We start from the raw sequence: 13,713 nt of genomic DNA on the forward strand, positions 1-13,713 counted from the left end.
AAATCAGCATTGTTTTTTGGTGAAGTTTCCCTTTAAATAGGTAATTCTTAATAGCTGCATGTAGGGAAACACAATTTTACAGATCTGTCCATTAAAGGTGCCGTAAGTGGATTTATTTTGTTAAAATAAGAGTTAAGTACCTCTACATTCCGACAGCCATCACTGATATAGAGTGTTTGGTCAGTAACATGGGTACGCCGGTCGCCTATTCTTTAATCCCAGCCGAAGAGTGCTGCCGAGTGCTTCCGCGTTTTCCCTGATTGGCCGCGACACGCCCCGCGGCAGAGCGGCAGCGGCAGAGCGGAGCGGCAGAGCGGAGCGGCAGAGCGGAGCAGCAGCCTATTTCCGCTCTACCGCTCTGCCGCGCGCCGCGGTCACATGGGCGTCATGGCCAATCAGAGAAACGCGAAGCACTCTTCGGCTGGGATTAATATAGACGCCTCCCGGTCCCTCCTGCTCTGCAGTAAACGGAAAATGCATTTTCTGGTATCCCTTCCCGCTGTATCCAATCAGGAGAGAGAACCCTAGATAAATTTTTTTCTCATTTCAAGAAATCTTACGAAGCCAAATTTGCTTACTGCATTGATTGGTTGATTGAAAAGAAAAGTTTATTAACAGATTGCAGAATGGGTACAGTACAGTACGGCTCAATACATACAATTGTTAAGGGGATGCAGACCAGAGAAAGACTTTCGTCTTGTTTACATCAGGGTCCCCCATTTTCAATTCATCATAACACTGGTAGATTATTTTAGTTATAAACTAAGTTTTATTTCATGTCAGACAGTTTTTGCCGCAAGAGTTCTCTCTCCTGATTGGATAAAGTGGGAACGGGATATCGGAATATTTGTGTTCTGTTTACTGCAAAGTGGCGTAAACTGGGACTGGGAGACGCATGTTACTGACCAAACACTCTACATCAGTAATGGCTGTCAGAATGTAGAATTATACTTAACACTTATTTTAACATGTAGAGCAAAAATATCACTTACAGCACCTTTGAATTGACTAATCGAAGATTCCTATCAAAGTCAGACTATTAGTGGAATCGTCATGTAAATGGTATTAATAGAGCAGCTTTTATCCAAAGCGCTTTACAATTTTGTTCCTCACATTCACCCATTTACTCACACATTCACGGCGGAGGTAACCATGCAAGGTGCCAACCTGCACATCAGGAGCATATAGGGGTTAAGTGTCTTGCTCAAGGACACTTCGACATGCTGCCTGGGAGGAGCGGGAATTAAACCGGGAACGTCCGGATTTACAGACGACTGCTCTACCTGTCCCCCCTGTCTTTAGTCGAGGACGGCCCTGCTCTCTATGAGCCGCTGAGACAGTTGACCTTTTGACCCGCAATGACACGGCGCGGCGGAAGAAGCAAACTAAAGGAAACTGAGGAAGCAGCGGAGCCACTCACACATCATAGGAACAGGAGCTCGTTTCCATGCAGAAGGAGTCGTACAGATTTATTTTGATCCACTTTTTCTCTCCATTTTCTATTTTTCTCCCATCCCAATTTCGTATATCCAATTCTTCCCTCCCCTGTCTTGAACGTTGCTAGACTATGCCTCCCACTGGTCGGTTGTAGTGAGGACAGAAGCCTTGCATCAAGTGTCCCCTCCGGTACACGAGGAGGCAGCCTGTCGCATCTTTTCACCGCAGCAGCTCGAACTCTCAGTGGCGAGGAGTAACGCGTGGGAGGCTCACGCTGCCCCCGACACTTCCTGTTTCCGCCGTACCGGCGTCACCAAACCGACCTGTAGGAGTCGCTGTCCACAACGTCCAATCCCCACCCACCGGCTTTCCCACCCTCTAACACTGCCAATTGTGTTAGTATGAACGACCGGCCAAGCCGGTAGCAACACCGAGAGCTGGGCTCGATACCAGCATATCCTGCGTTAGTGGCGACACTGGCGAGCGCCTTGCCCACTGCGCCACTCAGCCGCCCTGGAGTCGTTCAGATTTGGAACTAAATCACTCGTGCCCTGAAATACCCCAGGGTGTCGGTGGGCGAGGTAAACCCAGCCTGGTTCACCCTGGGACTCACTGTACTCTGCCACAACCGCTCAGCTGTGGGGAGGGGGGCTTGGATGTAAAGCCCTGTATCAACATTGATGTGTACATGTGAATAAGTCATGGCTGATCCCTCTCCCTCTCCCTCTCTATCTCTCTCTCTGAGTATGTATGTATTTCTCCCCCTCTGCTTTTAAAAGCTGTTCATTTTAAGAATCCCCCCAAGTTCTGCTGACGTGCAAAACAGATGAAAGATTCATGCTTGTTTTAAAAAATTCAAGCGGATGTCCTGAACTTTCCGTACATAGCCAGCGTGGATAAATAATTCATGCTCTGGATGTAAGAATGGGGATTTGGGTTTTTCAAGCCATTAAGTGAGATGAAATCAGGAGAGGTTGTTTGATAAGGGAGTTGAATGAATGAATGAATAAATGAATGAAAACTTTATTTAACAGATTGCAGAATGGGTCAAATACAGTACGGCTCAATACACACAATTGTTAAGGGGATGCAGACCAGAGAAAGACGTTTGTCTTGTTTACATCAGGGTCCCCCATTTGCACCATAACACAGGCATAATAATAATAATCTGCGTTGGTATTTGTTGACAGAATCTGGCTATGGGGCGACAATAATGTGGTCAAGAGGCATGGTTTCTATCTTTAGCCTTTGGCGTGGTTTATTCATTCACATGGTAATGCAGCAACACATGAGTCCTCCTCACCGTGAGAGGTAGGTGGGGGACAGAGGTAGAGGGGGAGGAGAGATCTCTTTTTATACTCGCCACCTGGTGGTATCATGAGTGGCTCCGCCTAGAGCGCCCTCTAGTGGAAACAGTTATATATACTTTAACACTCCCACTTAGGGTTGTTTTAGCATACTGGATAACTTCTCCGAAAACATTTTACAAAGAAAATAATACAATCCAAAAACATCAAAAAGAATATGGCAGTCAATATCTACACACCAAACATGACCTCTGCCAATCTCTTCAATTTCAATTTAGAAGCAGGTTTCGTCATAGCGTCTGCTACCATGTCGTCCGTTGGACAATAAATCAGTGTCATCCTTTCTTCTCTGATGACAGATCTGATGAAATTATATTTTATATCGACATGTTTACATCTCTGCCGGCACATAGGGTTTCTAGCAATCGCAATGGTTCCCTGGTTGTCCTCGTAAACAACAGTCTTCTTATATACATAGGTATCCATCCCTTCAAGCAGTTGTTCTAGATAAATACACTCCTGTATGGTCATAGCTAGAGCCATATATTCGGCTTCACAAGTTGATAGTGCCACTGTGGGCTGCTTCTTTGTTTTCCACGAAACCAGTGAGCTGTCTTTGTTCAAACTCACACAATATCCTGTGGTACTTCTTCTATCTGTGGTGTCAGCTGCCCAGTCTGCATCACTGTAGGCTTTAAGTCCTTAACCCTCGCTGCTCTTTCTGAAACACAGCTGTTTATCTGCTGTACCTTTGAGATAACGAAAGACATGTTTTGCTGTAATCCAATGCTCCTCTGTGGGGTCAGCAAAATGCTGTGACAGTTTACTCACTACAAAACATAGGTCAGGGCGGGTACATGTTGTTAAATAAATGAGGCTACCCACAGCTTCTCTGTACATTTTTACATCTGTCAGTTTCTGAGCATCCTCCTGGTAGTCTAATTTTTGATCACATGGTGTTTCCCTTGATCTACATTCTTGCATGTCAAAACGTTTCAGGATCTTTTCCACATATCTCTTCTGGGATATTTTTACACAATTGGCAGACTGTTCAAAGTCCATGCCTAGAAAATGCTTTAACCTTCCAAGGTCTTTCATTTTGAATCTGGTAGAGAGCATCCCTTTCACCTGTGCTAGGTTTCTAGTGTTGTCTGCTGCGATGATCAAATCATCCACCCAAATGACGATGATCACTTTTCCTGACTCTTTTGACTCCCTCGAGTAAACACAGGGGTCTACTGGGTTCTGTAGGAAGTGATCTTCAACATCCATCTGATGTAAAATCAAATTGTCCTCAGCTGCTTTCTGCATCACTATATACTGGTCAGATTGGCTGTGGGGGAGAATGTTTCACCGTAGTCTATCCCCTCCCTCTGACTGTAACCTTTAGCTACAAACCTCGCTTTGTACTTGTCGTGGCCTTCAATACCCTCCTTGATTGAGTACACCCATTTCCCTCCCACTGTCTGTCTGCCCTCTGGTAACTTGGTTAGAGTAAAGGTGTGGTTGTCCTCTAGGGACCTCATCTCCTCATCCATTGCTCTCTCCCATTTACTTGATTCAGGGGACACTATGCCTCTTTAAAGGTCTGAGGTACCCCACTGACTACCCTGTAGCAGTAATCAATGGTGGTAAGTGTACTGTCATCCTCGTCACTTCCTCTCCGGGCATAGTCTGTCAGGTACTTTGGGGGTTTGTGTTCCCTTGAGGGATACCTCCCACTGCTTGGGGCACTTGACGTCACCCTCAGGTGCTCCTCGTCATCGCCCTCCGGGCTTTCCTCTGTCCTGGCTATGGGGCGACAATAATGTGGTCAAGAGGCATGGTTTCTATCTTTAGCCTTTGGCGTGGTTTATTCATTCACATGGTAATGCAGCAACACATGAGTCCTCCTCTGAGAGGTAGGTGGGGGAGAGAGGTAGAGGGGGAGGAGACATCTCTTTTTATACTCGCCACCTGGTGGTATCATGAGTGGCTCCGCCTAGAGCACCCTCTAGTGGAAACAGTTATATATGCAGTTAGACAGTTACTAACAATCCTACATAGAACCTCTAACTTTAACAGTATTACTCTTATTTCTCACCATAACACACTGTTACACAGAATAAGTGCTCAAGGGACTGCTTTATTATCTCTTTTCAAATCTAACCAACAGGCTGGTTTCAGTGGAATTGCATAGCTATAGGGGAACAGCTTGGTCCCATGTTGATTTCCTGTCACTTATTGATGTATTAGCATTGCAACAGGCTTCCATTTAGAATGTTTACGTTGTAAAGCTCAATGGTCTATTAGGCCTAGTAGATACTACTATTGAGAGTGAACGGGTCAGTGCTCCGTGTCTATAACACTACAGAGAATGCTGGGTGAGTGATCACGTGGCCTGCAGAGCTAGTGACTTTAGGGCTACACCAGCAGAGGGAGGCCTTGGTACGTGACAGCGCCAGACTGCCCTCTGAAGAAATATTATTATCTCATTTATGGCGTTTTATAGTTTCATGCAATTACTGTATCACAGCAGCAGGCCACTAACCCTGCCCCTCTAATTTGAGAAAAAGGTGCCCATTGTGTGTGAAGGCTGTTCCTAGAATTATACATAATATGGAGATAACGTCTTGATTGATTGATTGATTGAAAACTTTATTAACAGATTGCAGAATGGGTACAGTACAGTACAGCTCAATACACACAATTGTTAAGGGGATGCAGACCAGAGAAAGACTTTCGTCTTGTTTACATCAGGGTCCCCCATTTTCAATTCATCATAACATGACATACACGACATACAGATACTGACAGTACTGCTACATCTATACATTTATGACATACCAGATTTGCAAATATAGTACTGTTTGTGATATATAAAAATATATATACATTTGACGTAGAAACTGTACATTGGAGGAGGTTGTGTAGGTGGGGTGGGGGGGGGGATTGGGGAGCCTGGGGGACTGTACATTGGAGGTGGTCCAAATTAATATAATGAGTAGTTTAATAAGTTACATTAAAATAAATGCTGCTGTCATTGACTCAAAAATAAATAACTACCAAAACTATACTTGGGCTAGCCTACTATGGACCTACTACAGTTGACCAGATATGGTGTTCTAACAGCTTAATGGATATATCAGTTACTATTGTATAACCAAAAAAAAGTGCATGATAACGATTTCTTTCTCACATTTCCAGTTTGGGTTGTGTTATTAGCCACAGCAGGCAGTGATGTCACCAAAGCAGGCAATCTGCACAAACTCTTAAAGGGTTAAAACGATCCCTGTTGTAAACCGATCTCAACTGCAGTTTCAAACTTGTTACATGGACTTGGGGGCATTGACACTGAAACAGCGCTCCCCAAAAACAACGATGGGTATGTAGTAGGAAAGTCGTTTGCAATCGAAGATTCGGTTCATGTTAATTCATAAATGTTCTATTATTATGCTCAGCATGTCCGTCTCTAGGGAGATCATGTGTTGTTGTCCTCCTCCTCTGAATTGCCCACTGCGTCAGAGGGCGATCGCCGTGCTTCTTCCACCGACGATCCTCTGGGCATTTCCTCTTCGGACTTAATGGGATTTCATCACACTCGTTATTAACAAAAAATAAGTCATAAATCTGCGTTGAACTGCGGGCTCTCCGACAGAAGAGGAATGTGTCTTCCTTTACGGCTACTTCCTGTAGCCACCGCCGCCTCCGTCCTCACCTGTGCCGCCAGGTGAGCTGACATCATGACACCTGTAGCACCTCAAGCAGGCGAACAGCGTCAGAAGAACAGCATGCTATTGCTAACGGATCTATGATTATTGCAGTGTGTTTACGGATCTATGCAGTGTTGTGTGTCCCACTCATATCCATGCCTTATGGAGTTATCAATGTGATCAAATCTGAATAGGCTTAGTTATCATGGAAGATTACGAACGCTATTACAGGGTCATTATTTTAGTATAGCTTTACATGTATCTAGTTGAATTAGCCTATTATTAATGTATCTGGAAGATGGTGGGACACTAGTCTTCTCTCTGATGTTTGACAAGCCATAGCCACACACAGAATCCCCCTTTTTTTTTTATAAAATGGAGGAAGTAGCTCTGTTGGACTTAGTTGCTGGAATGTCCTCTGTGTTTTCAAGCAGCTGGACGCGTCGGCCAAGGTCCTGCCCTGCCATCACACATTCTGTAAGCCCTGCCTGAAAAGGCGGGAGGCGTCCCACGCCCCCCAGCTGCTGTGCCCAGAGTGTCGCACCCCTGCCCCCGGCCGGGTCAGTGGAGGAGCTCCCCGCCGCCGCTAACCTCTGGCTCGTTCTCTGACTCCTGGAGGGCCACCAGGGCTCCATGGGGCCCAGCAGAGGCCGACAGTCCGGACGCTACACCACGGTGCCGCTGGTCAGGGACAACTCGGCGGTCAGAGAAGGTCAGCAGCACCAGGAGTCACTACTGTGCGCTCACAACAGAGAGAGGCAAGGACACCCTGAGGTGAGTGTCGTCTGGCCCACACGCTGAAGATAACCTGTTAGATGGTGAGGCATGTCAGGTCTTGAGCCCGTAGTATTCCGTTAGGTTACAGCCACGGACATGTTGGAAGAAGGCAAACGACAGGTGTTTAAATGACTTTATAGCCAAATCCGCTGTGTCTATGCCTGGCATCCCATGGGAAATCAACATCCAAGATCTCATTTATAACTCATTTACTTCTAGACAAAAAAGAAAGGGCCTGTTCCATACCAAAATGAAAACAACGATCGTTGGCTCATATTTCTCTAATTCAGCTATAGCTGGGGACATATTGGTCCGAGCGGCCTATGAGATCTTTAGATTCCATCAAATATTTGTCGTTTAGCACACTTTTTTTTTTTTTTTTTTTTTTTGATCTTTTTCCCCCTCCATTTTCCTCAGATTTTCTCCCATCCCAATGTTAGTCGTATGCCAATTCCCAGTCCCTTCCTGGTCGCTGCGCACTTACCCCCCACAGTCAGATCATCTGGGAGAGTGGAGGCTATCACGTGCTTCCTCCGACACACGTCCAGCCAATCACCGCTTCTTTTCACCTGGCAGCGCGGATTCTCACTGAGAGGGCGTAGCGTGTGGGAGGATCACACTATCCCCCTCAGGTCCTATCCGCGCTTAGCAGGCGCCCCGACCGAACTGTAGGAGTCGCTGTTTACAACGACCCGGACCCACCCCGCCAGCTTCTCCCACCCTCTAATACTGCCAATTGTATTAGTGTGAACGGCCAGCCAAGCTGGTGACAACCCCGGAGCTGTGAGCTGGATTCGAACAGGCACAGCTCCGGGGTTGGTGACAAACGCAATCTCCGCTCGGCCACCTAACCGCCGTTTAGCACACTTTTAAGCATCTGTGCAAATGAGAACATGAGGTTAAATGAAGATCTCATATAAACCTCTCCTAAAACTCAGTCTCAGACGAGGGTGTTCGTTGCTATGGGGCCGTTGGGAGAAATAATTTTGAGATATAGCAGCGAACGCAACGTGAAACACTCCTGTTTATTAACGAGGCTGAAGAGAGCTCCCAATAAGCGATAGAGTCCTTTGGGATTGTGCCATTTTGGCAGGAATCGTAATGACGCATCATGAGAACACTAATTTATTAATAACAATCCCATTAAAGAAATTCTGTATTGCATGTCTTTAAAATGATTCACATTGTCTATTACAGTATAATCATAGTCATATGTCAGGCCGGACATGCCCTGATATTTACAGCTTCAAAGCGTGTTAACGAAAACCAGTGGGGAACCTTGAAAATAATCTAAAATTAGATTATTTCTCCTTTATATATATATATATATTTGGCCTAAAGAGATTCATTTTGTGAGACTTCAAATAGTCATAATTTATACAGCTGATTAATTACTTAGACAAACATCAACAAATTAATCATCTCTGGGGTGTTCACGGTGCACTAGATCCACAACATCATACATCGGTTTTTTTTCCTTCACAACAACAACACGGATAGTCAAACATGATTTGCCGATTTTATCATTCAGTCATATCTTCTGGGATGTGTGTGTTTTGCATCTCATTTGTGTTGTTTTGGAAAGGCACCGGGGCATGGTCTGTGCCCTACGGCGGTAAGGGCCATTCCACGATAGTTTCTCTGCCCCCCAGTTTGTCACCGTAGAAGTAGGTTGAACTAAAAGGTTAGTGTAAAAGGTTCAAACTGAAAGTGCGGATAGGGGAGTCGTTTGCTATTGCTGCCGCACTCAGACCACAACAAAAAAACAATGTATGCCAAACCGTCCACCAGATCCAATAGAATTTTGCAGGCGGTAAGGTCCATTTCACAATCGTTTCATCCCATTATCGCCAGGCCTTGTCGCTCTCATTCTTGTTAAGAGATTCCTTTTTTCCCCAAGCGCTCGTTCCCAGTTTGTCACCGTAGAAGTAGGTCAAACCAAAAGGTTCGTGTTTCACCGTAGGGAGAGGCTATTGGTGAGGCCTGTTTTTTGTTTTTCTTTGCCTTCATGGGAAAGTACAACCCAGAAGAAAGAACACCTTTGGATCATGGATGACACGTCGACTCTCACCCAGCGGCAAGATTGATTTGAGGCTGTTTGTTGAATAATGACGTTTGGTTTAGTTTATTATTTGCACGGTAGTCTTGATAAATCAAAATAAATAACCGATGAAAAGCCCCGTTGATCGTGCATGAGAGGAGAGAGGGCCAGAAGGCTTATTCAAAGTCTTCCTTCCCCGGTCTTGAATATCAATCAAAAGACATGTATATACAAGAAGAGAGAAGGGGGAGCAAAAGAACACAAAAAAGGCCAAGACAGAGATTTCCTGTAAGTGCTTCAGAATGTACAAGAGATGTAATCTATGCCCGTCCGGTCACACACTAATGACACATTGCCATTCGCCTTTTCTAAACAAGAGATCCTGCAAATTACAGAGAAGTTGCTTTGTCATGTTCTCATCTCTCTCTCTCTCTCTCTCTCTCTCTCTCTCTCTCTCTCTCTCTCTCTCTCTCTCTCTCTCTCTCTCTCTCTCTCTCTCTCTCTCTCTCTCTCTCCGCCAGTCTGCAGCCAGAACGTTGTACGGCTACAGAGAGGACGTGTTGTTGGGAGAGCTGGATCTCGCCCTCGGCGGCGACGCCGGCGTCCTGAGACACAAGGTGGACGACAGCTGGCACTATGTGGACACTAACAGCGGGTCTGTCGCCGCTAACGTAGTGCCGCCGGGTGTCCACCAGACGCCCCAGTCCCAGGCCCCCCTCCAGCAGTCCCAACCCCCGGCTCTCTGCAGGGCCCTGTATGACTTTAACCCCAAAGAGATGGACCTGGAGGACTGCAGAGACTGTCTCCCGTTCCTCAAGGTATGTCCTCTGAACAAAGTGAAGTGATAACATATAAATGTAAAAGATCTTTCCCAACAGGCCTCTAGCATGTGTATGTCTTGTTCATTAACTCATTTAACCCTTTGTCTCGACAGGCTAGAATCTCTCGCATGCTTATGTCTCGTTAATTCGCTAATCTAACCATTTGTCTCGACAGGCTAGAATCTCTCGCATGCTTATGTCTTGTTCATGAACTCATTTAACCCTTTGTCTCGACAGGCTAGAATCTCTCGCATGCTTATGTCTTGTTCATGAACTCATTTAACCCTTTGTCTCGACAGGCTAGAATCTCTCGCATGCTTATGTCTTGTTCATGAACTCATTTAACCCTTTGTCTCGACAGGCTAGAATCTCTCGCATGCTTATGTCTTGTTCATGAACTCATTTAACCCTTTGTCTCAACAGGCTAGAATCTCTTGCATGCTTATGGCTTGTTCATTACCTACTGTATGCCAAGGAGGTTTGTCTGCTTGTTTGTTTGTTTTATCTGTAAGTAAGTAAGTAAGGCTTTTTTTGTATAGCACCCTTCCCAGCACGAATGCACAGAGTGCTTCACAAGTTTAAAAAGAAAAAAGAAAATGAACAAGGCAATTCATACAAAAAACATCCGATGTAAAAACAGTGCTTCACAAGTTTAAAAAAAATAAAAGAACAGGTCAATTCATAAAAACATACAATATAAAAACAGGCATGGACAAAAACAGAAGAAACTAAATCACGTATGTAGTGGGCTGGGCGATATGGCCAAAAATGATATCACGATATCGATAACGATATCATATCACTCGATATCTCTAAAAAATATGTTTTTTTTTAAACAACAGATGTATGTTTATTTTGCAGCAATTCTTTGTCGTTGTCGCCATCTTTAGTGTTACAGCCCCTCACACTCCAGTTCTCAGGCTGCAGCTGGTTTGAAAGCGAAAGTAAACCGGCTTCTCTGCTGGCTGTGGCTCCAGGGGAGTTGAACAGTTCTGGATCTGCTAGTTTCTTTTCTATCTTTTGGCGCTTTTTTGGTGGACAAACCACCGCACATGTGCACTGTGACTCGCGACTGGAGACTAGCTCTGCTAGCACACATAGCCTACTGTGTACAGACGGTAGAAAGCAAACAAAATAAATGGACAAGAGAAAAATATATCTCAATTTGGTCAGTATTGTCATTTGGACAAGCAAAGCCATTACTTTAAGTTGCAGGCAAGAAAGACAAGTCTGTCCACTGTCTCTGGTTTTAAAACTGCCCTGTTGCAGGTCACACAAAAAAAAAAAATAATCAAATGTATTGATTTTTTTTTATTATCAATCGATATTGATTATTAAAATATATCGCGATAATTATCGTTATCGTTTTATCGCCCAGCCCTAGGCCAAATGCCAACCTGAACAGGTGGGTTTTTAGCTGCCCCTTGAACGAGTCCACAGAGGGGGAGGCTCTCAAGACCTGGGAGAGCTCATTCCAGAGCCACTGCTTCAAATGCTCCGTCTGTCTGTCTGTCTGTCTCTGTGAACAAAATATCTGGATAAGTAATGGTAGTATTGCCATTCAATTTGAAGTGCACGTCCATGACTCCCAAAAGGATGGTACCTATTGATTTTGGTGACCCCCCCATGACCGATTTCCCACTTACAACGTTGTGAATACCGCAACAGTGGGTGGTTCACTGTGGAGGCATGCAAGAAAAATAAAAGATTCTTCAGGAATTAAAGGCAACACAGGGCGAGTAATTGATATACAAATGATTATTTTTGGGTGAAGTGTTCCTTTAATCCTTGGTGGAGCTCTGCACTGCATTTTTCATTCATGAATTGAACCCTTCAGACGAAGAAGCATAATAAGTCAGTTTTTAGATGTGAAGCGCCTCAATCACTCACTCACTCACTCACTCACTCACTCACTCACTCACTCACTCGCTCACTCACTCGCTCACTCACTCACTCACTCGCTCGCTCGCTCACTCACTCGCTCGCTCGCTCGCTCACTCACTCACTCGCTCGCTCACTCACTCACTCACTCACTCACTCACTCACTCACTCACTCACTCACTCACTCACCGTTACCCACTCTGCCCCTAGTGGCAGCACACAGGCATGCCACTTTGTGCAAGAGCATCTATGACACACTTGTCCTTGTTAAGTTTTTCACGAACAACGTTTTCAAGCCTGATCATCTGCAAAGATGGATTGTTGTGCAGAGGTCGACGACGTGTCACATTCACTCAAAACACGCGGTCCGGATTCCACCCTACGACTGCAAACACTCCAGCTGTCCCAAAAAAAACATTCAAAATGGTTCTTCGTCTGAGTGGGGCCGTTATTACTTTTTGGACGCTTCCGGGAGTTCTTGAAACAGGGGGGGGGATTTCCTGTTCATAACAAACAACTTTAGGTGGACTCTCCTCTCCCGCCTCGGGGCACCGCTCGTCTTCCTGGTGCCGCAACCATAGATATATATAGAACACTAGATAGCTTACCCGCGCTGCCGGCCAATGGAGAGCGACGTCACTGAACCGCCGCCATCTTGCGCAGGTCAGCCTTGAGTGAGAGTGAGTGAGCTGCACAGACAAAAATACTCATAACTCGCTGAAATATTGACGGATTTACAAACGGTTTGGTTTATTACAAGCATTATTAACGTGGCTATGATTCAAGCGGTTTGTAAAAAAAAAAACATCTTTAATTTTTTTTTATAAGTATGCAGTATCATAATTACATCTTTGATGTTTATAGCAAACCAACCCGTTTGTAAATCCGTCACTATTTCAGCGAGTTATGAGTATTTTTGTCTGTGCAGCTCACTCACTCTCACTCAAGGCTGCCCCTGGCAAGATGGCGGCGGTTCAGTGACGCTGGTGACTCCGCCTTAAGCTATCTAGTGTTCTATATAGAAATCTATGGCCGCAACAGCCCTAGTGGACACACATAGTACGACGACGTCACCCGTCAGTCACGTGTGCTTTTATTATTCAGCGCCGATAGTCTCACTGCCGTCGTTGCGGGACGGGACACTGGAGTCACCAGTGGGACTCTTTCAAGCTGCTTATTGCCTTTCCTCTCCATTCAGTGCATGAAAGGGTCTGAGAGAGAGAAACAACAGGGACCTGTGGAGCCAGAGGGGCCTGGGAGACCTCTGCCCACGGCGCCTCTTACTTACCGCGAAGGATTTCTGAGAGAGTTATGTAAGGGCCTTCTTTAGTCCTCGCATGCTCTCCATTAAAGCACATTCGAGAAAAGCTTTTTTTGTGTGAAAAGCAGAGACGGTCAGATGGATTCTAGAGCAGGGGCCGGGCCTCAGAAAGCACTGGGCCCACGGACAATAGAGGAGTTGATGATGTCACTCGCTGCCAGGGAGCAGGAGGGGTTTGGGGGGGGTGGGGGCGGGGGTGCGGGGGCCGGGTGAGGGGTAGTGGAAGCTGAGTGCTCAGTCTTCAGTGTTATCTCCTATTCCAAGCACCTTGGATCTCTTTTTCTAAACTCTCTTTTACTCTCTCCTTTCTCTACTCTCTTCTTTCTCTGTTCACTCAATACAATTCTCCCCTGTCTCCCTCTCTCTGTATCTCTCTCTTCTCTCTTTCACTATCTCCCACTCTGTCTCCTGCTCTCTCTGTCTCTCTCTCTCTCTC

At 45.5% G+C, this 13,713-nt stretch overlaps 1 protein-coding gene across 1 annotated transcript in view; it reads left to right on the plus strand.

Moving 5' to 3' along the window:
- Positions 1 to 13,713, plus strand: part of sh3rf2 (SH3 domain containing ring finger 2) — a gene marked incomplete at its 5' end in the record, with an annotated part of 92,832 nt that overhangs the window by 33,214 nt on the left and 45,905 nt on the right. Inside the window, 4 exon segments of the mRNA XM_084331978.1 lie at positions 6,868 to 6,981; positions 6,983 to 7,024; positions 7,055 to 7,210; positions 9,776 to 10,072. Coding sequence (XP_084188104.1) covers positions 6,868 to 6,981; positions 6,983 to 7,024; positions 7,055 to 7,210; positions 9,776 to 10,072 — 609 coding nt within the window.

This window comes from Notolepis coatsorum, assembly GCF_963971535.1.
Source record: "Notolepis coatsorum genome assembly, chromosome: 16".
In the NCBI taxonomy this organism is placed as follows: domain Eukaryota; kingdom Metazoa; phylum Chordata; class Actinopteri; order Aulopiformes; family Paralepididae; genus Notolepis; species Notolepis coatsorum.